An 18,154-nucleotide genomic window follows, 5' to 3' on the forward strand; every position below is an offset into this window, starting at 1 on the left:
TTCTTTTCCGAATCAGGTTTATGCTATGTAACTTGGAAATGCTATATGTAACATGGTATATTAGTCTTATTAAAATACATATTAAAATCAACAAATAATAAAATGTATATTTATTGCAATGCGTATTTCCGGTACAAATAAATCACTTGTTACTCGGTTTGGTTCTGGCAAAACAGTCGTATACGGTGTGGTCTATTACGTCCGTGTTCTGCATGGCGTGCTCTACCCACGATTGGTCCTCGTCAGTTATTGCACTCTTATTAGTCCAGCGGTAAGGGTTGACGCCATACATCAATGGAGATCTGTGTGTCCTCACATCTCTAACCTGGGAGGACGGCCCATACTTATCCTTTGGAATGTCTAAACTTATATCGGAACCAGGCCGAGTCACTCTATTCACCTCCAGTTTGGTGTCCTTAGTTTTGCTCTGTTGGTTTCCCTGAGTCTGTTCACCATTTTTAAACGATTCTCTCCTAGAGGTCTTTTCACGAGTAAGTTCACCCATTTTGTATGACTGTTTTTCCTGGGTCACTTCATCACCACTTTTATCCGATTCTCCTTTAGACATTTGGTTTTCCTGAGAGAACTCGGTAACATTATTATCCGACTCCGCGTTAGAATCTATGGCTTTTGAGGAACTCTGTTGTTCAGAGAGAGGTTTTTTCACTGAATCACTTACTTTTGTCTTTAGTTTTCGACTATCGTCTGATTTACGAACTTGATTCTCTTTGTTGCCTCTGTCTAATCTATTCAGAGGTCTTGGAGTCTCGAATTTTACTCTGGAAGTCTCCACCATCGTATCTAATTGGTTCATAGAACCGTACATAGTCACATCCTGGTTCGTCACATCCGGTCTGGATCCCGCCTCGATCGAGGACATTGATCTGCCGAGCTCTGTGTACCTTTTTTCCTGATAACGTCCAAAGAACCCGCCCCCATAGTGCACTACGTTTCGGGTTAATTTCATGTATCCTAACTTAGTTAAAGCATTGCTGAGATCCGGAAGCTTGTCAATAGAGTTTACTATTGACCTCTTGGTTTTACCACAGTCTATAGGACCCGGAAGTCTCGGAATATGTTCCATAGTCTCATGTTCTTTGCCACGCAGCTGGGAGTATATACTATTGCCTATCGTAAGAGCAGAGGAATAAGTATATTTGGCATTGCTATCTTTGCTAGACTCCTTGGAATCTTTCTTGACGCCGCTGTCGCTGTGCCCACCACTTGAGTTTCTGGACTCCATTTTCAATCTGGACCGGATTTTGGGGATCTTTTTAGCCTCCCGTGGGGATTTTTCTTCCTCGTTCTCGGAGTCGGATTTCCTCTCCGTGTCGATTCCGTCCAGTTTGTCTGTGCTTTTACTCAGCACTGGATTAAGTCCTTTCAGGCGCACCATGGCTCCGCGGTTCCTCTTGTGGAATTGCCATAATCGCTCGCGTTTCTTCAGCTCCTGGTCCTTCGGGTTGTCAATAAGAAATTTCCGGACTCCTAAGTTTGTCATGGAACGTGAGAGTTGCCTGTGAAGGACATTGGGCATCTCCGGTAACCGTGGCGTCGTCACGGAATCCATTGTATGCTCTAAGTCTTCGTCATCCTCGCTTTCCAGGCCTAGTTTTGTGATACTACGACCCCTCAGTCCCTCTGTAAAGATAAAATCCATATATCTGAATGATGCTGTATTTCAGCCTTCATAAGAACACAAATATGAGCACCAAATGACTTGTAGGAGTGATCTAAGGTCTGCAGTTTTTAAATTGCTAATCCTTTAATTTTGAATTAATATTTTGCATGTACGTAAATGGTAATCTGGTCACAAGGTAAACAACCCAACAATTATTCCTCTAACAACCTTGAAGGGATTTTAGGATAGTCAGCATCAGCCCCATAATAACAACATAACCTAGCGCGATATACAGTGTCTTAGGGCTATTGATTAATAAAGGAGAGTTTATATAAGGTTTTATCTGGTTAATATAAAAGAATTTTAAAGTAACTCTCTGCATTCCAAAGTTTATTTTCTGTGAGTAAAAGATCTACTTCAAAGTTTGGGGCAATTTATCAATATTAAATTTTATGAAGCTAAGTATAAAATCCGTGGTCCATATCGCAAGTTTATATGAATAATTTTCTGACATTCTTATGAAACTAATGAACGCTAGAACTTCAGTTTTAATTTCTATACACTTGAAAAAAAAACTCTGTTGAAATTAAAAGTTAATCCTTAAAGCATATACATACCGAACAGCTGTACATTTTCAGTATACGAAAATAAACCTGGCAGTATTACAGTATAACAATGACATTTCAAGAAGGTAAAAGTGAAAAATGGTTAAACTGGTGTCCGTTACACGAAATAAGTAAAGTGCAATAAAGATGTTTAAATACCATTTCATTAAACACTTTGTGGGAGTCACAAGTACTTTTGTTTAAAATAATACCCATGTCCGAATACCCATTTAAATTTTTTGAATACAAAGTCACAAATCATGATATAATTTGTAGATCTGATGTATTATCAATGATGCAAAGATAAATAACAAAAAAATAGTAAGTGTCTTGAAAGTGCTTGTCGTAATTAGGAGTTTGAAATTTGAAGTTAAAATGGGGTGAATAGTTGCTAAAGACCGCGAAGCTCACCTGATTCAGCATGCCTAGAAAAAAAAACATCAATCAGATCTTCCCAGGTTATCTCTACTATGTGATACAATGTGAAGAAAATTTCCCCCAAAATGTACAAGACTGTATATGTATTCGTCTACAATTTAAAAAAAAAACTCGTATATTTTTTCTCCAAAAAAAAAATTGTATTTCATTCCTTCAATCTGCTGAGTTGCATATATTTTATCAATAGTGATAAAAACATTTAATTAGGTACATATTTTATAATTAAGACCTATCAAGTTTTTAAATCCGACACATTCTGTGCGAGTAGACATAACTGATTGTTCCCAGTAAATGCCCGTATTTGCAGACATTTGATAATATCTGGGATCGCTACTCTGGCGTGAATACCTTAACCCCGAGCTCCGGTTTGATATCAACTGTTTGTGAGATCTCACATCAATACGATTCGATAGATCGACACTTCGTCAGAAGAACGCGTGTCTTCTTGTCAAAATGAATGTGAGCGTCTGTCATTGGTGATCTGTTGTGAATTCCGTGAGAGTTATACGTTTTAAAATCAGAGAAGTTCCATATCAATTTATAAGTCACCAAATCTCTGAAAATAAGTATTTGGAGGCAAGAAAAATGAAAAGTACTAGTGTACCCAAATGTCTTTAGTCATTATGGAAGGATGTGCAATGTACTAAGTATACGGTTTCTAGGTCTAATTCATTTTATCCATATTATGATTTACGATTCTGGTGATACCCGTATTAGGGGGGGGGGTTCAGGTCAAGACCAATATCCTACGGTCAAATCCATTTTCTTCCATTCTTACAGATATGTTAAATTTCTATATTGTACATGGTCATCATTAAATTTATTTAACAAATTACACTTCTTTGAATCAAAGGCACCATAAATTCAGTTTGATTATGTCAAGCATTATCATAAATCACCTTAAAATACAAAGTCTTTACTCCCATGCCTGACTCCATATTTTGTGTGAAGGGGGTTGTTTGTCTATTTTATTATTTTTAAAATTTATTTTCGAGTTTATTACACTTTATTATCTCATCCATTGGTACAATCTAGCGATATTTTTTTTATTTATCCACTATATCTTTCGCAAAAAAGGTCATTTCCCCCATTGGTATAATGAGTATTATATTTTCCATGCAATCTTAATTTTGATATTTTGTGGCCATGGAAGTTTAATCTTGAAGATCATATCCTTTCACTCCTTTGACTTAAAAATTAAATAACGAAATCAAATGAGAATGTTTATAATTTACTAAAGTTCTAGCGTTATTTTTATATCTTATTCAAGTTTTGAATACAATTCTAGTGAACGCCGGAATAAATACAGAAAAAGCGATCCGAAGGAAAATATCTAAAGTATAATTGATTTAGTTTGTTTATGTAACATTTTGTAGGGAGAGCAATTAGTTGATTTAAAAATAAGTCGCTTTACTTCCTTTGATATTTAAACCTGTTTAACACAGATGTATGAATAGCAATAATTATATTTATCAAGAATTATAAACGCTCCTTGTATTTAAAAAAATAATAAATTATGTACAAGACAAAAGATTGTGTAAATTAAAACCATTTAAAAGGAGTCCTGTATTGCGCTATGCAGGGGTTAATAAATCTTGGTACCCCCCTGAAACCCCGACAACATATGACACACAGACAATTGTTTTTACACAATCACCAGGTATCAACAGTTGATAACCATCCAAAAACACTGACACAATAAAATAATCAATTTACAATGACAAAATTATCGGCCATGTCTACCCATTACCCCGAGTTTTAAAATATTCTCGCCTTTCAGGTTAGCGTCCTTTTTGTGCGAGGTTGCATATATTTCAATGAATGAAATTACTTTTTATGCGTCCTATATATTATCATTTTGTGCGTCCATAACTAGATTGCATATATTTAGATGAATGAAATCACTTTTTTCTTTTACAAAAAAAAAAAATACCACACTTTTTTAGCAGCTTTCATACTTCACATGTGTATTTATTATGACAAGACCTTTTAGCTAGTATAAATATTTTGACCTTGACCTAAGAGTTTGGCCCACTTTTTAAAACTTGGTCATACCTTGGTCATAACTTTTGAACAGTAAGAGCTGGGGCTTTCATATTTCGAAGGTGTATTCCTTGTAACAAGACCTTTCTTTGGGTACCAACCCTTTTGACCTTGATCTTTGGAGTTTGACATGCATTTGAGGAAAAAAAATCAGTGCTTCACAAACACATCTTCTTGTTTCTTCGTGTTTTAGAAATCATTTAAAAACGGGCTGAGGCTAATGATTTAATTATACATGCTTGTATTAACATTTCTGCTTTTACATTTTATAGAAAAAAGTATCAAAGCAAAATACAAAAACGAGTACATACATCTATGTTATGGAAGGTAATCGTGTTCAAAAATCCTGTGTGTCGTATAAGTATCGATATTCCAAACTTCAATACATGCTGGGATTGTGAATCTTCAAAAAAACAATGCAATATAGGAGTACTACTATTTATTGGACTGGTACGACCAAGAAAAACAATAACCAACTCTTCTCAATGGGGACCCGTTTTCTCTGTTTGACAGCACAACAATGAAAAGTTTCCAAGTGTTGTGCATGTTTAAATCTTCTATAAAAGCTATCTATATTCCGTCTTTGTCAATTACCTAGAACATGTTATCAGAGAGAGAGAGAGAGAGAGAGAGAGAGATTAAAAATATATACATGTATATCATGTAGATAATGTTCATATGTTTAAATATAATGAACAGTCATTATCAGAGAATTTCAATATTTGGATTAAAGTTAAAGGTGTATTGTGTATGGCCATTGTGCATAATTAAGATCTTCATGCCTCCCCCCATGTAATGGATCTGTCATTACAAAGATCGATATTTCGTTTATGTATAGTGTTTACAATAAATCTAAAGTTTGTTGTATCAATAAAATAGCCAGAATGGATGTCAAATACATGCAAAAATCATTACATTGTACTTAGCCTGAAGAAATACACAAGTTAATGTCTGTCGATCAAAGGCATATCATTGACTCAGTTGAAAATATACACATTTATTTATTTCATTTATTTATATTCTTAAGTTGTATTTGAGTTAAATATTTTTAAAATGGCTTTTTTAAAACTATATTTTGTGTCAGCTTCTTATTTAAATATAAGTCTCAAATATACACTGTATTTAAATTTTCGTATTTGTTGTATAAACAAACTTTATGTGATGTATATATATTTCAACGGCTTGAATTTTTCAAAACAGAAATTAGGCTTTAATCAGATTGTGTTTACAAATTAAATTTGCGCAAAGATTTAAAAAAAAAAACAACAACCGATATCTCTGAAAATTGATTTTTTTCTTCATTCATTAGAAAAACAACAGAAGTCGATTGGAATCAGTCCTGTAGGTTTGAAGATCAAAAGCCGGCTTTATGCCTTCCTCGTATCTTGAATAGCTTTTCCAAAACCTTGGAGAATTACAAGAATAATATGTAAAAGATAGTTGTAATCAATATTTTACCTTCGGGTAAAAATGACAAAAACCTGAAAAATTATGAGGCTGACATTTTTAAAACTTCATCTTTGTTCTGTTTGTTAAAAACCTTTATGCAGCACATGTTAAAGAGAACTCGGTGTGTTTAATTCGTGCACAAATTATACGCATTTCAATATCCACAGGTGCAGGGAGATTAAAGTCTGGATTTGAGCTCTTATTTTTAGTTTCCTTTGATAATTACTAGTACTTTTTACAAAGAGATATACACAGTGTGTATTCTGTCACATCAAATTTATTGGACAATTTCATTTGTCTTTTAAATTCTCCTGTTGCATTATCAGCAAAATTTGAAGATAAATAGCACCTTGTCAAATGCATACATCTAATTAATTGTACACGTGTGCTTTTCTACCTTCAAGATTTTCATAAAAATGTCAAATTTTATTTTAACAATTTTATTAAAACGTGTTAGATCTATTGCAAATTTGCAATATTATTCAAAACCATCATGCTTCATCAAAACGCTGTCAAGCATTTATAGATTTGTCAAAGACGTTTGTTTCATTAAAGGACTCCCGAACTGCAAGAAATGATGTTGACGGAAACGTGTCTACAAGAGCTTGTCTGATAATGAGGGATGCATTATAAAGAGTGGACACGACTTCACATTCTCTATAGTTGAAACCTTTGAAAAATTAAATCGCGAGGGAAAAAAGGATAAAATCATTGAACAATATGCCAGGAATTAAGGAATCTTGACAAGTTGTAATGTTTTAAGACGATTCTCACCCATACGACAGGTGCCCGTGCCGGAAAAATTCTCAAACCCCAATCACTTACTGTAACATATCCTGTATCAGCATCTCACGTCATCCGGTGGTTTTTTCCTACTTTAGCAATCGAGAGAAAGATGAATCCATTCCAGTAAGAACAGTGCTTTTAGCTGGAGTATACTCTTATACACTAATTAACTGTGGTCTTAGATTGAATATTCCTGTGTTAATTAAAACAATGGAACTCTCATATTTCCCTGTAGTGGCGGTATCCACCCTCAGCCCTCTGTGTACATAACTAATCCCGGACTATCCGCATAGCTAATTTAGTGTCACTTCAGAGGGATGTTTATTCACCAATAAGACCTCGTGTGGTGGGTTGGATCTTCAAGTAACGGACATTTAATGTTTCATTAGTTATGAATATCGATGGGATTTTAATCCCCTTACAAAGTCTGACCATATCAATTTGTGCACTTTATTCTTCACAATAAAGGACATAATCACTTGAATACCATAAACCCCCGAGCCGTGCTCTCAATATCGCGCTTTAATTTACATGTCATGAATAATTTTGGTTGAAACATTTCTAGGTTGCGCAGATTTTACAATAGACTACAAGTTCGATACAGGTCCACCCTCTTTATTGTTTGACTTTTCAATCTACGAAAGGCCACTAGAGTTTGACATTAAAAAAATCAATGGAAAGAACAAAATGTTTTAGCAAGGCACATGTAACTTGTGTAAACGGTACAATGTAGAAAAAAATCTTGTCTAAAAGAATCATGAATCGGGCCTGGGATCCACAAAACTTTTGAGCTCACTTTTGATCTCAGTCTGACTTTTCTGTTATATATTCCTTTGGTAAAAGTTAGACTGAGATGAATATGATATGAAATGGGAACACACCACTGAGATCAACGTGAGCTCTTCTAAGTTTGATGGGTTTATTCCCCGAATGGCTACTCGGAAAAAACAACAAGTAATTATCACACTCAATTAAGGGGCCCTGTAAGGGGTACAGGTAGACTTACCTGTATGAATAATCTACCAGAATTTAAATAAAATAATTGAATGGATTTTTAATTCAATTTTCTTTCTTTGAGCACTAGTATGAATAAATATTTTGTAAACATAGTTTTTAAATAAATAATTTTACAAGCACAAAACATATTAAAAGCTATAAATTATCTTGAAGTTCTTTTGTTTAGCAGCACTGATTTTCACATGATTATATTAAATAGCACTGTTTCACTTTCATATCACACATATTTACAATATTTACAAGTCATTTAGTCCATCTCCATATATCTGTATATATACTGTTCTGTAGCTTGTGTCGTTCTTGTATAACTTACAACTTGGACTGCATCATAAGCAAGTTCAGCACATCATTTTCTTTGACACTTGTTAACATAGTTTTGCTTATTAAAAATTTCAAAGTGAATTGATATCAATTAACAGGTTCTTCATCAATTAGCTTATTAACTTAGGAATTCCTTAAAAATTAAAGTAATCTGTTTTTATCTCGATTCGTCTATATTTATTATAAAAATTGAAACATAAACTTCTGTATTTTATGATGATATGGAAGAATGTTTTAATAATTAAAAATGATAAATAAATGAATTAAACTACACAAAACTTTATAGAAACACTTTATTTATCATACATAAATATCTATATTATTTTAGGAAAAAATCATTATCTTTAATTTATTTAAAAAAGTTTGAAATATATAGCACAAAAAGGGGATAATAGTTTGTAAATTCTCAATCAATACTATTGAATAGTTTGGGAAAAAATAAAATTTAAGTACAATAAAAAAATATTTTTCTGAAATCTTAAGTTTATCTATTCATATTTATTTATCTATTTTTTTATTCAGTATATTTCAGAGAATAAAAAAAACCCTCTTAATTAAAATAAAATTGAATGAATATAGCTGATTTTTAAAATATTGTTTATCCAGGTAAACACAGGTAAGTCTACCTGTACCCCTTAGATGGCCCCTTAATTGAGTGTGATAATTACTTGTTGTTTTTTCCGAGTAGCCATTCGGGGAACACACCGTTTGATGGTCCCCAGACTGGATCCCCTGGGTTTGCTTAGTTTAGTATGGGAATTAAGGACGCTTCTTTTGGAAAAATAATCCTGTATCTGCGCCAGCAAAAACGTTTTTTTCCAACCAGTGCACATGTAAAATTGAAACAGCAATTTCATTATTATCAAAATAAATAATAATAATAAACGAGCGTATTTTTATGTCAAGTTAATTGAGAGCAATTTTTTGTTCTTTTTACACGTGGGCATAATTTCGGTTTTGAAATCTCTCAATCAATGCAGGCTGCTGCAGGAAAATATATCTGATGTATAGTTGAGATCGAATACGAGTGTGAGACTGGTCTCCTTACTTGCGAGAGGAACCCGCGTGTTCGAATCTCCGTCTGGTCCCGTACGAATCGGCCGAGTGCGTCTGGTCCAGATCAGATCATCTCGTTCCTTTTCATCAGAGGTCGGAAAACAACCTCGAATGTATTAACATCACTGGGTATTAAAAATTCATACAACTTCTTATTTATTTAAGTAATGGATAAACAGGGTTGAAAGTCCTTCTGTAATATATTTATGTACATGTTATATCAAAGTTAAACTCCCCACTCCACAGATAAGAGGCTTTCACGCATTATTTCAAAGTTTGTGAAAAGGGGGGTTGTCATGGCATCTGCAAGAGCACAGGAGCAGGCAGTTTTATGCCCACTCCTGTGACACGAGGTTGTTTTTCGGCCCGAGATGTTGCGACTGCGTCAGGTCCGGTAAGAGTTACCTCTCTTACCAGAAGGTAAAATGCTCATGTACGTAAAAAGTGCTCCTGTTCTGGCTCCCTGAATAATGTTACTAATTTGCCTGCTCTGTGTAACTAAAGAATATTGAATTATTGTCTCACATCACAGATCACCCGGTTTGAGATACAATGTAATAATCTAACAGGACTTAAGAACTTCACCAGCGGTTATATTGACCCTTTTTGGTACAGTCTTGTACCCTTTCAATTTTGAACTTTTCTTTGAGAAGCACTGACATGTTTCACAAAAACAAGAGGCCCGAGGGCCACAATGCTCACATGAGTAACTGTGTCCCCTCTTGTTTATTTGTAGATTCTTTTTCCCATATATTTCCATGTAAAATTTTATCACCCGTTGTAGTTCCAGCCTATTTCTGGAAATAATAATTTGAACAAACTCGAATCTACACTATTCAAGGTCCCATTTCTGATAGATATAACTAATGATGACTTTGTTGTTCCTGGAAATTTTTTTTTTGTATGTATACCCCATATCATATTATTTGCCGGGGGAGGGGGGGGGGGTAATGTTAATTTGAACAACTTTGAGCCTACAACATGTCTAAAAGGTCTCATATAATTTTCATTTCTTCTGGCCTAGTGGTTCTTGAGAAAAAGATTTTTAAATGACTCCACACATTTTTTTACTTTTTTCTCAATTATCTCCTCTTGGTAGAGTTTGTGGCCCTACAATTGAACAAAATTCCCACAGTGGTTCTGGAGAAGATGAATTCTAAAAGGTTAATTACAATCACAATGAAAACAGATGAATTTTGATCAGAAATTAGCTCAGCTGAGAGAAAAAAAAATAACAAAATTTAACATACCTTATTGTCCATTTATTTCATTCAATGTAATGATTCAAATTAGAAATAAATGTAGTAATGGTACATACATATGAAAGACAAACGCACCAGAATATCTTAATGGAAAACACTCTTATCTTTATCAGAAATTTGAAATTTCACATCATAGGCGGGTCCTACAATTTTGCAATGATCCTTCTTTTATCACCTACAGATGATAGAACTAGAAAGAAATAAAGTATTAACTGTCTTATTTAGCTTATCAACAAGAAGTTTGTAAACTGTTCATGTCACTTGATTCCTGTAAGGGTCATATTGCAAGAGATGTAAGAGTCAACAATGCTGGAATCTTGGCATCAAAATAATTCCACTTATGGATAGTTTTTACATCACACCCTGGAATGGAATATAATATATTAAAAACACTAAAAAATAAAATAAAATTCACTATGTACATGTATTCAATTGATTCATTGCCAATGCATACACAAAATCTTTGTTAAGTTAAGCTTAAAATTCATTACAGAGATTCTCCTTATTTCTTTTTTTGGAGAAAATTGGTTCTGAGTTATTGCCCTTACTTTTTGACAACTTGAACCACATCCTCGTCAGCTAGTGTGTGCTCTTTTCCTACTTTCTGGGGCTGGTGTTTTACAGAGGAACCCCAAACTAAGGCACTGAAATAAACAAGTCATCAGTTAACTGTAAAATAACTAACTCAGTCACTGTAAATAATAAGTCATCAGTTAACTGTAAAATAACTAACTCAGGCACTGTAAAAAATAAGTCATCAGTTAACTGTAAAATAACTAACTCAGGCACTGTAAATAATAAGTCATCAGTTAACTGTAAAATAACTAACTCAGCCGCTGAAATGAACAAGTCTTCATTTAACTGTAAAATATTATAACTAACTCGGGCACTGTAAAAAATAAGTCATCAGTTAACTTTTAAATAACTAACTCAGGCACTGAAATAAACAAGTCTTCAATTAACTGTAAAATAACGAACTCAGGCACAGTAAAAAATAAGTCATCAGTTAATTGAATAATTACTAACTATTAAAGGCAATGAAATAATAAGTCACCAGTTAACTGAATTACATATTTTAAATTATTACAATGCCTTTGAAATTTGCATTTACTTTCCATTGCTGAAAAATAATCTGACACATTTTCAACCAGGTTAAGTATTGCCTTTGTTAGTTGTACTCACTATTTGAACTCTTTGATGAGGGATCTGTGCAGTTTGTTACAGAAATCTTCCACCGTACACTTATCTCTTTTGACAACCACTGGTGCTGTATAGTCAGGCAGCTGGCCCTTTGGCTTGGTGTATCTGTCAGTTTTAAAGAATTAATCAGAAATAACAGAAATATATGCTTATATGAGAAGAGGAATCAATTTCTTACTATCTATTTTAATTTTATATTGAAAAGTTTTATAATTAATTACATGTACTGTCATCAAACAAAGAAAATGCAGATCTGTATCATTACACTACTATTAACCCGGTGCAATAAAACACACTATAGCAAAGTGCCAGGGATGAAAATTTTGATTTGTAATAAATGTAATTTCTAATATCCTAGAAGTTAATTATATGTTTTAAAACTAGAGGGAATAAAAATCTGAATTCATAGTAATACTGCTTGTTGTAATTATGTTTGGAGTTCTTGAAATGTGTAAATCAAAAGAGAATTTTCGTTTAGATTTTTTCTACATTATTCTGGGTATACTGGAATATCCTGGAATACTCACATTCTAACCAGTCCCAGATACAATACTCACATTCTAACCAGTCCTAAATACAATACTCACATTCTAACCAGTCCCAGATACAATACTCACATTCTAACCAGTCCCAGATACAATACTCACATTCTAACCAGTCCTAAATACAATACTCACATTCTAACCAGTCCTAAATACAATACTCACATTCTAACCAGTCCTAAATACAATACTCACATTCTAACCAGTCCCAGATACAATACTCACATTCTAACCAGTCCTAAATACAATACTCACATTCTAACCAGTCCCAGATACAATACTCACATTCTAACCAGTCCTAAATACAAAACTCCCATTCTAACCAGTCCCGGATACAATCTTCACATTCTAACCAGTCCCAGATACAATACTCACATTCTAACCAGTCCCAGATACAATACTCACATTCTAACCAGTCCCTGATACAATACTCACATTCTAACCAGTCCTAAATACAATACTCACATTCTAACCAGTCCTAAATACAAAACTCACATTCTAACCAGTCCTAAATACAAAACTCACATTCTAACCAGTCCTAAATACAATACTCACATTCTAACCAGTCCTAAATACAATACTCACATTCTAACCAGTCCCAGATACTCCCACATTTTGTCCAGTAAGTCGTCAAAGTTCCACTTGTGATGGGCTGAGATGGGCACACAGTGAGGTACTTTATAGATAATGTCCAGCTCCTACAAAGAAAATCAAATTAACAAATAAGAGTCCAGAGGATTGCAATGTTCATACAAATTAAATTGCTGATTTACTCATTGCTAAACGAATATGCAATAACACCTTTTTTATTCACCCAAAATTAGTAAATTACTCAGATGCTGCATATCAATGACTACATACATGTATCAAATAAATAAATGAAAGTAGTGTTGTTTTGAAGAAAGTTTATTGTACATGCATCTCTGTAAATCTTATTTACAATGTAAGGTATCCAAACCTCTAGAGAGATCATCTTATTTGGAATGTAATGTGTCCATACCTCTATAGAGATGTGATATATCTTATTTAGAATGTAATGTGTCCATACCTCTATAGAGATCTGATATATCTTATTTAGAATGTAATGTGTCCATACCTCTATAGAGATCTGATCTATCTTATTTAGAATGTAATGTGTCCATACCTCTATAGAGATCTGATCTATCTTATTTAGAATGTAATGTGTCCATACCTCTATAGAGATCTGATCTATCTTATTTAGAATGTAGATGCAGGGAATATACACTCGGTTTCCTTCCACCACGTCAATTAATTCCTCCGCGGTGCAGTCTGATCGCAGTACGATGTCAGCGTTGTGAATCTTGTACTCTCCTAGAATCGTCTTCACCAAATCCATGTCCAACTCAGACTGGGTCACCTTGTAAAACAATATCAAAAGTGTTGAATTTCTATAAATTTACAATATGTCTGAACAAAGTTTTAAAGGTAGGTAAATAACTTTACTGCATTTTTTTTTTATCAAAACATTAGGGTAGATAAATAACTTTACTGCATTTTTTTTTTTATCAAAAAATTACCTAATATGCATTTTATAAATTTTGAAATAAATTGGCAATGTGCTTATAACGTGATTAGTGAAACTCTTATCACAGCAGATATTCTTTTAACATAATCATTGTCATTTTAAAGAACCTTACAAGAAATATTTTCTTGTCATCACTTTTTTTTTTTTTTTTTACATGAATCTCCCATACAAATTCTGTTTAGTTTCCATAAATACCAGGGTCTGCAAATTGATCCCTCCCTTCTCTTTTCTCCGAAACCCAATATTTGGTGGAGATTTGTTGAGTCTGATTCCGAACCCCTCCAACTCGTGCTCGATCAGCTTCTTGTGTTGTAGAGGTTTCAGGACATCCAATACGATGAAGATCAAGGAGCAAGTCCTGGCAACTGTAATACAAAATTTACAATGTGCAGTACAATGTATAGAGTATTGTATGCAGAAAAGACAGTACAATACCATGTAAAGAGACCAATGTTCAGAGTTTTATATACAAAGTAGAATGCATGGAGTAATGTGTATAATGTACAATGCCTGTACCCGGTACATTGTACACTAACATAGTACATGTACAATATTCAGAGTATAATATAATATACACAAACAATACAATGTACAGAGTATAATGAACAACATTTGTGTCCACAGCTGACCATATGTGAAGATATTTACTGGAAACACATTACTAGTATAAAAGTTTCTTCATCTATGTTTATATATATACAAGTCTATTTACCAGCAATAACTTGCTTTCCACGACCTTTGCCGTCTTTGGCTCCTTCAATAATACCTGGAAGATCCAGCAACTGAAAGGAAAGGAACACCAAGCATTAGGACTAAATCAAATATTTAAAATTCAACTACTCTCTATTTTCTGCCATATTCATTCTACTTTTAAAACCAAAGTTAAGCCAATATAATACTTTATACTTTTTTTTAAGACAACAACTTTCACACGATGTTTATGCTGAAGTCTCATAGGTCATACCTTTCTAAATGAAAATTTATGATATATTGACTATATTCTGATGTAATTGTTTTTGTAATCTGCATTTTGAATGGTTAATGCACTGATATTTTGATAGTTATATGAGCATTAATAAGAGTAAAAGCTTTTGATTTTGACATCATAAAATACTGACGATAAATTGATATTTCTGGGCCAAACTTGGGTGCAAAAAATATTTTCTGAAAAACTTGTTAATAAGTACCAGTAATTAAATCTTACCAATCTGATGTTCATCAGCCAAATATTGAATAATTAAAGGTACATATAACATCTAGATTAGAGAAGCAACCATATATTTACTACACATATATATTTTGTCTTTTCACTCTCACCTGAATTTTTGCCCCTTTATATCGTATAACACCTGGGACAGTTGTGAGGGTGGTAAATTCATAGGCAGCCACTTCTGAGTACACCCCAGCAAGATTACTCAGTAACGTGGACTTTCCAACTGAGGGAAAACCTAAAAAAAAAATCCATAAAATCTTTAATCTATCTCCCATCTTTACATGCTGATTAAAATGAAAATCCTACTTTTGTTCAATGAAACTTTTCTCATCTTACCTACAAACCCAATACGAGCATCTCCTGTTTTTGCCACATCAAAGCCTTCACCCCCACCCCCACCTCCACCTTTGGGTTCAATGAGTTCTCTTCTGAGTTTGGCCAGTCGAGCTTTAAGAAGACCCAGATGTCCACTTGTTGCTTTGTTTTTCTGGGTACGAGCCATCTTTAAAAAAAGGCCAATGAATATATTTTGTTCAGTGGGTTGCACTGTAGCTCTTTGGTCATCTATCCAATTTTTGTTGTTAAAATCAGAGAGCTACAGATCTGTGGCTTCTTTTGATTTAATTACACCAACTTTTTTTCCTTTTTGGGGAAATGAAGTTTATTCATAAAAAAAAAATTTTGAGAGTCCAAATCAAATTTTATTAAATACTGTAAACCAGTTATCATTTGTGTCATCTTTTATTCCCTATTCTTTCAGTTTGAAATCAATCCTAAATGATTAATTTCCACTACTGAAGAAATATTCACTACAAACATGAAGCAAAATAAATGTTTAGCAGCAATTAATATTCGCAAGTTAGAGTAAGTTGTGAATCTCATGGGATACTCCTCTCACATGAATTAAGTTGGTTTACAGTAATCATATAATATGCCACACTGTTGATATACATGTATTTATATATGTGTGAATGTGTTATAATGTATATAATTCTGTTCAACAGGATGAAGTATGGTTTATCACAAACATTAGTAAGTTACTCTCAGACTAATACATTTTAAAATTCATTTGAACCAAAAAAAGAATCTGTAACAAATTAAACTCAACAAAAATTCTGAAAATCATATAAATTAAAGAAGTACAATTCTCTACTACTTTTACTGGAAAACCCCTCATGAGATTTCAAGAAATTTGCTTATCTGGCTGGACTATAGTCTTGGCAGTGATTCAGCTTGGCTAAATTATAATATTTGTCAGATACCTTCATCAAATCTTGGGAAGTCCTTCACAATTCACATCTGGAAATTCAGCCTCAATTCCGATCACTCGTCATGGTTAAATCGGGACATACCTGTGTTTGACTTGCTCCAAATTTGCAGCTTGAACAATGAACATCCTTCTAACTAGTATTTATTTAAATAAAATCTCTAGTTCTTATCTTAAATTAGTATGTCTCCCACAATTTGTACAGTTAGTGAATCCATTTTAAATCCATTGTTATTTTTGCTCATCATCCTTGGGAAGCTTGAAAATGATGCACAGAAATTTGTGTTCAATGTATTAAAAGGCTAAACCATCCAATGCCTATTGGAACTCTTATATATATGTAAATAAGTATAAAAAGTGGCAGTTTGAATCAAAGCAAACTTAAAAACTAGCAAAAATGATGGAATGACCTTATGTAATGGACAGAAAACACAATAAATGGCAATTCATAATTAAAAGGATATTTGAGGAGACAAACTGAAGCAGGTGAAACACAGGTATAAATTTCCCCATTATATCCACGACCAGCGAACTGATTAAGTTGGGCTGAATTTCCAGACTTAAATTGTGAAGGATTGGTCCAAGAATTGGTGAAGGAATCAGCCAAAATATCTAGCCAAGCTGAATCTCAAATGAAATTGGTTGGACTAAAGCCTTAAATGGCTAGTGTCAACCTTGTATGAAGAATATCCATGAAAAGAATTGTGAGTACGAGATTTTTATGCTTAATTACAGCTCATTGAAGTATTCCTATTGTGTCCAGGACCGGTCTCGAGACAGGTTGTTTTCAATGACTATAGACTTGCAACTTGGGTGAAACTAACAATCATACAACCTGACCAGGTCCAGCACAATACCCCGATAAAGGTATATAGCTTGATAAAGCTATATAGCTTTATCAAGGTATTTAAAATACCTTGATCAAGGTATTTTATGTAATGAAAATTCAAAAAAAATCTTTAAAAATTAATTACTGAAAGTCGAGTTCTGAGTTTTTGACAGTGTGTCTATTCGTGCATAAAAAACACTCTGGTATCAAAAAGAAGGCATAAAATAACGTCTCCTCACACGACACGTTTTTCTACTGATTTGTTTGTGTTTGAGTACTTTACATGCATGGGTGAATTTACTGACAAAAACTCAGAACTCGACTTTCAGTAATTAATTTTTAAAGAATTTTTTTGAATTTTCAGTACATAAAATACCTTGATCAAGGTATTTTGAATACCTTGATAAAGCTATATAGCTTTATCAAGCTATATACCTTTATCGGGGTATTGTGCTGGACCTGCTGACTGCCATGATCATGATGATTATTGATGAAAAAGACAAAGTTTACGGATTATTTAAAAAAAACAAGAATGGATTATATGTCAAACATGCTTTACCTCTGACTCGATTTCCGCTATTCGTTCTAATATGCCCATTTTCAATGAAAAGTTTCACAACAGTCACAAATAGTTTTCACGTTGTAAGTTGGGGAAAGGAAAACGAACCCGATTTTTAATACCAAAACGCGTTCCCGGACAAAAGAAAAAATATGCTTAATATTTTATTTTTCTTTCCTAAATTACAATACATACGTAAATGAATAAAACTTGAAATTGGTTATTTTTGCATGAAATTGCACTTAAAGAGAACTTTTAAAAATATAATTAAAATACTTCGGGTTCGTAGTTCCTCTGATTGCCATGACCCGGAAGGAGTTGTCTGCAAGTTAAATCTACACCTTTTAATGTAAAATTAAGTAACTTTTGCAAGACTGATAAAGTTTGGCTATCATTCATT

The 18,154-nt window shown here is 33.4% G+C and overlaps 2 protein-coding genes across 4 annotated transcripts; both read right to left on the reverse strand.

The window, feature by feature from the left end:
- Positions 1–121: 121 nt before the first annotated feature.
- LOC134258707 (uncharacterized) lies at positions 122–7,378 on the reverse strand. 2 transcript variants are annotated; one of them, XM_062741247.1, is made up of 2 exons: positions 6,982–7,378; positions 122–1,641 (listed from the first exon to the last, which is right to left on the reverse strand). In XM_062741247.1, the coding sequence occupies exon 2, from the start codon at positions 1,568–1,570 to the stop codon at positions 143–145; it is 1,428 nt and encodes a 475-aa protein (XP_062597231.1). In that variant the 5' UTR covers positions 1,571–1,641; positions 6,982–7,378; the 3' UTR covers positions 122–142. The 2 variants fall into 2 exon arrangements, with proteins under 2 accessions (XP_062597231.1, XP_062597230.1); XM_062741246.1 differs by lacking the exon at positions 6,982–7,378 and having other exon boundaries at positions 122–1,660.
- A 3,378-nt stretch (positions 7,379–10,756) lies between these two features.
- On the reverse strand, positions 10,757–17,902 carry LOC134258759 (developmentally-regulated GTP-binding protein 1). 2 transcript variants are annotated; one of them, XM_062741338.1, is made up of 10 exons: positions 17,755–17,902; positions 15,436–15,601; positions 15,204–15,334; positions 14,599–14,668; positions 14,082–14,251; positions 13,533–13,718; positions 12,926–13,038; positions 11,781–11,903; positions 11,147–11,242; positions 10,757–10,961 (listed from the first exon to the last, which is right to left on the reverse strand). In XM_062741338.1, the coding sequence occupies exons 1-10, from the start codon at positions 17,791–17,793 to the stop codon at positions 10,955–10,957; spliced, it is 1,101 nt and encodes a 366-aa protein (XP_062597322.1). In that variant the 5' UTR covers positions 17,794–17,902; the 3' UTR covers positions 10,757–10,954. The 2 variants fall into 2 exon arrangements, with proteins under 2 accessions (XP_062597322.1, XP_062597323.1); XM_062741339.1 differs by lacking the exon at positions 10,757–10,961 and having other exon boundaries at positions 11,143–11,242.
- Between the last annotated feature and the right edge of the window lie 252 nt (positions 17,903–18,154).

This window comes from Saccostrea cucullata, unplaced genomic scaffold (assembly GCF_032062105.1).
Source record: "Saccostrea cucullata isolate Sc308-1 unplaced genomic scaffold, CSIRO_AGI_Scuc_v1 ctg27, whole genome shotgun sequence".
Lineage (NCBI taxonomy): Eukaryota > Metazoa > Mollusca > Bivalvia > Ostreida > Ostreidae > Saccostrea > Saccostrea cuccullata.

Excerpts from the sequence above, each read along its gene's own strand:
- LOC134258759 (XM_062741338.1), bottom strand. The coding sequence starts at position 17,793 with ATGGGCATATTAGAACGAATAGCGGAAATCGAGTCAGAG. Across the intron at positions 15,602-17,754 it reads TAGCGGAAATCGAGTCAGAG|ATGGCTCGTACCCAGAAAAA; the intron begins GTAAAGCATGTT and ends CTTTTTTTAAAG. Across the intron at positions 13,719-14,081 it reads GGATCAATTTGCAGACCCTG|GTGACCCAGTCTGAGTTGGA; the intron begins GTATTTATGGAA and ends TTGTTTTACAAG.
- LOC134258707 (XM_062741246.1), bottom strand. The coding sequence starts at position 1,660 with ATGGATTTTATCTTTACAGAGGGACTGAGGGGTCGTAGTATCACAAAA.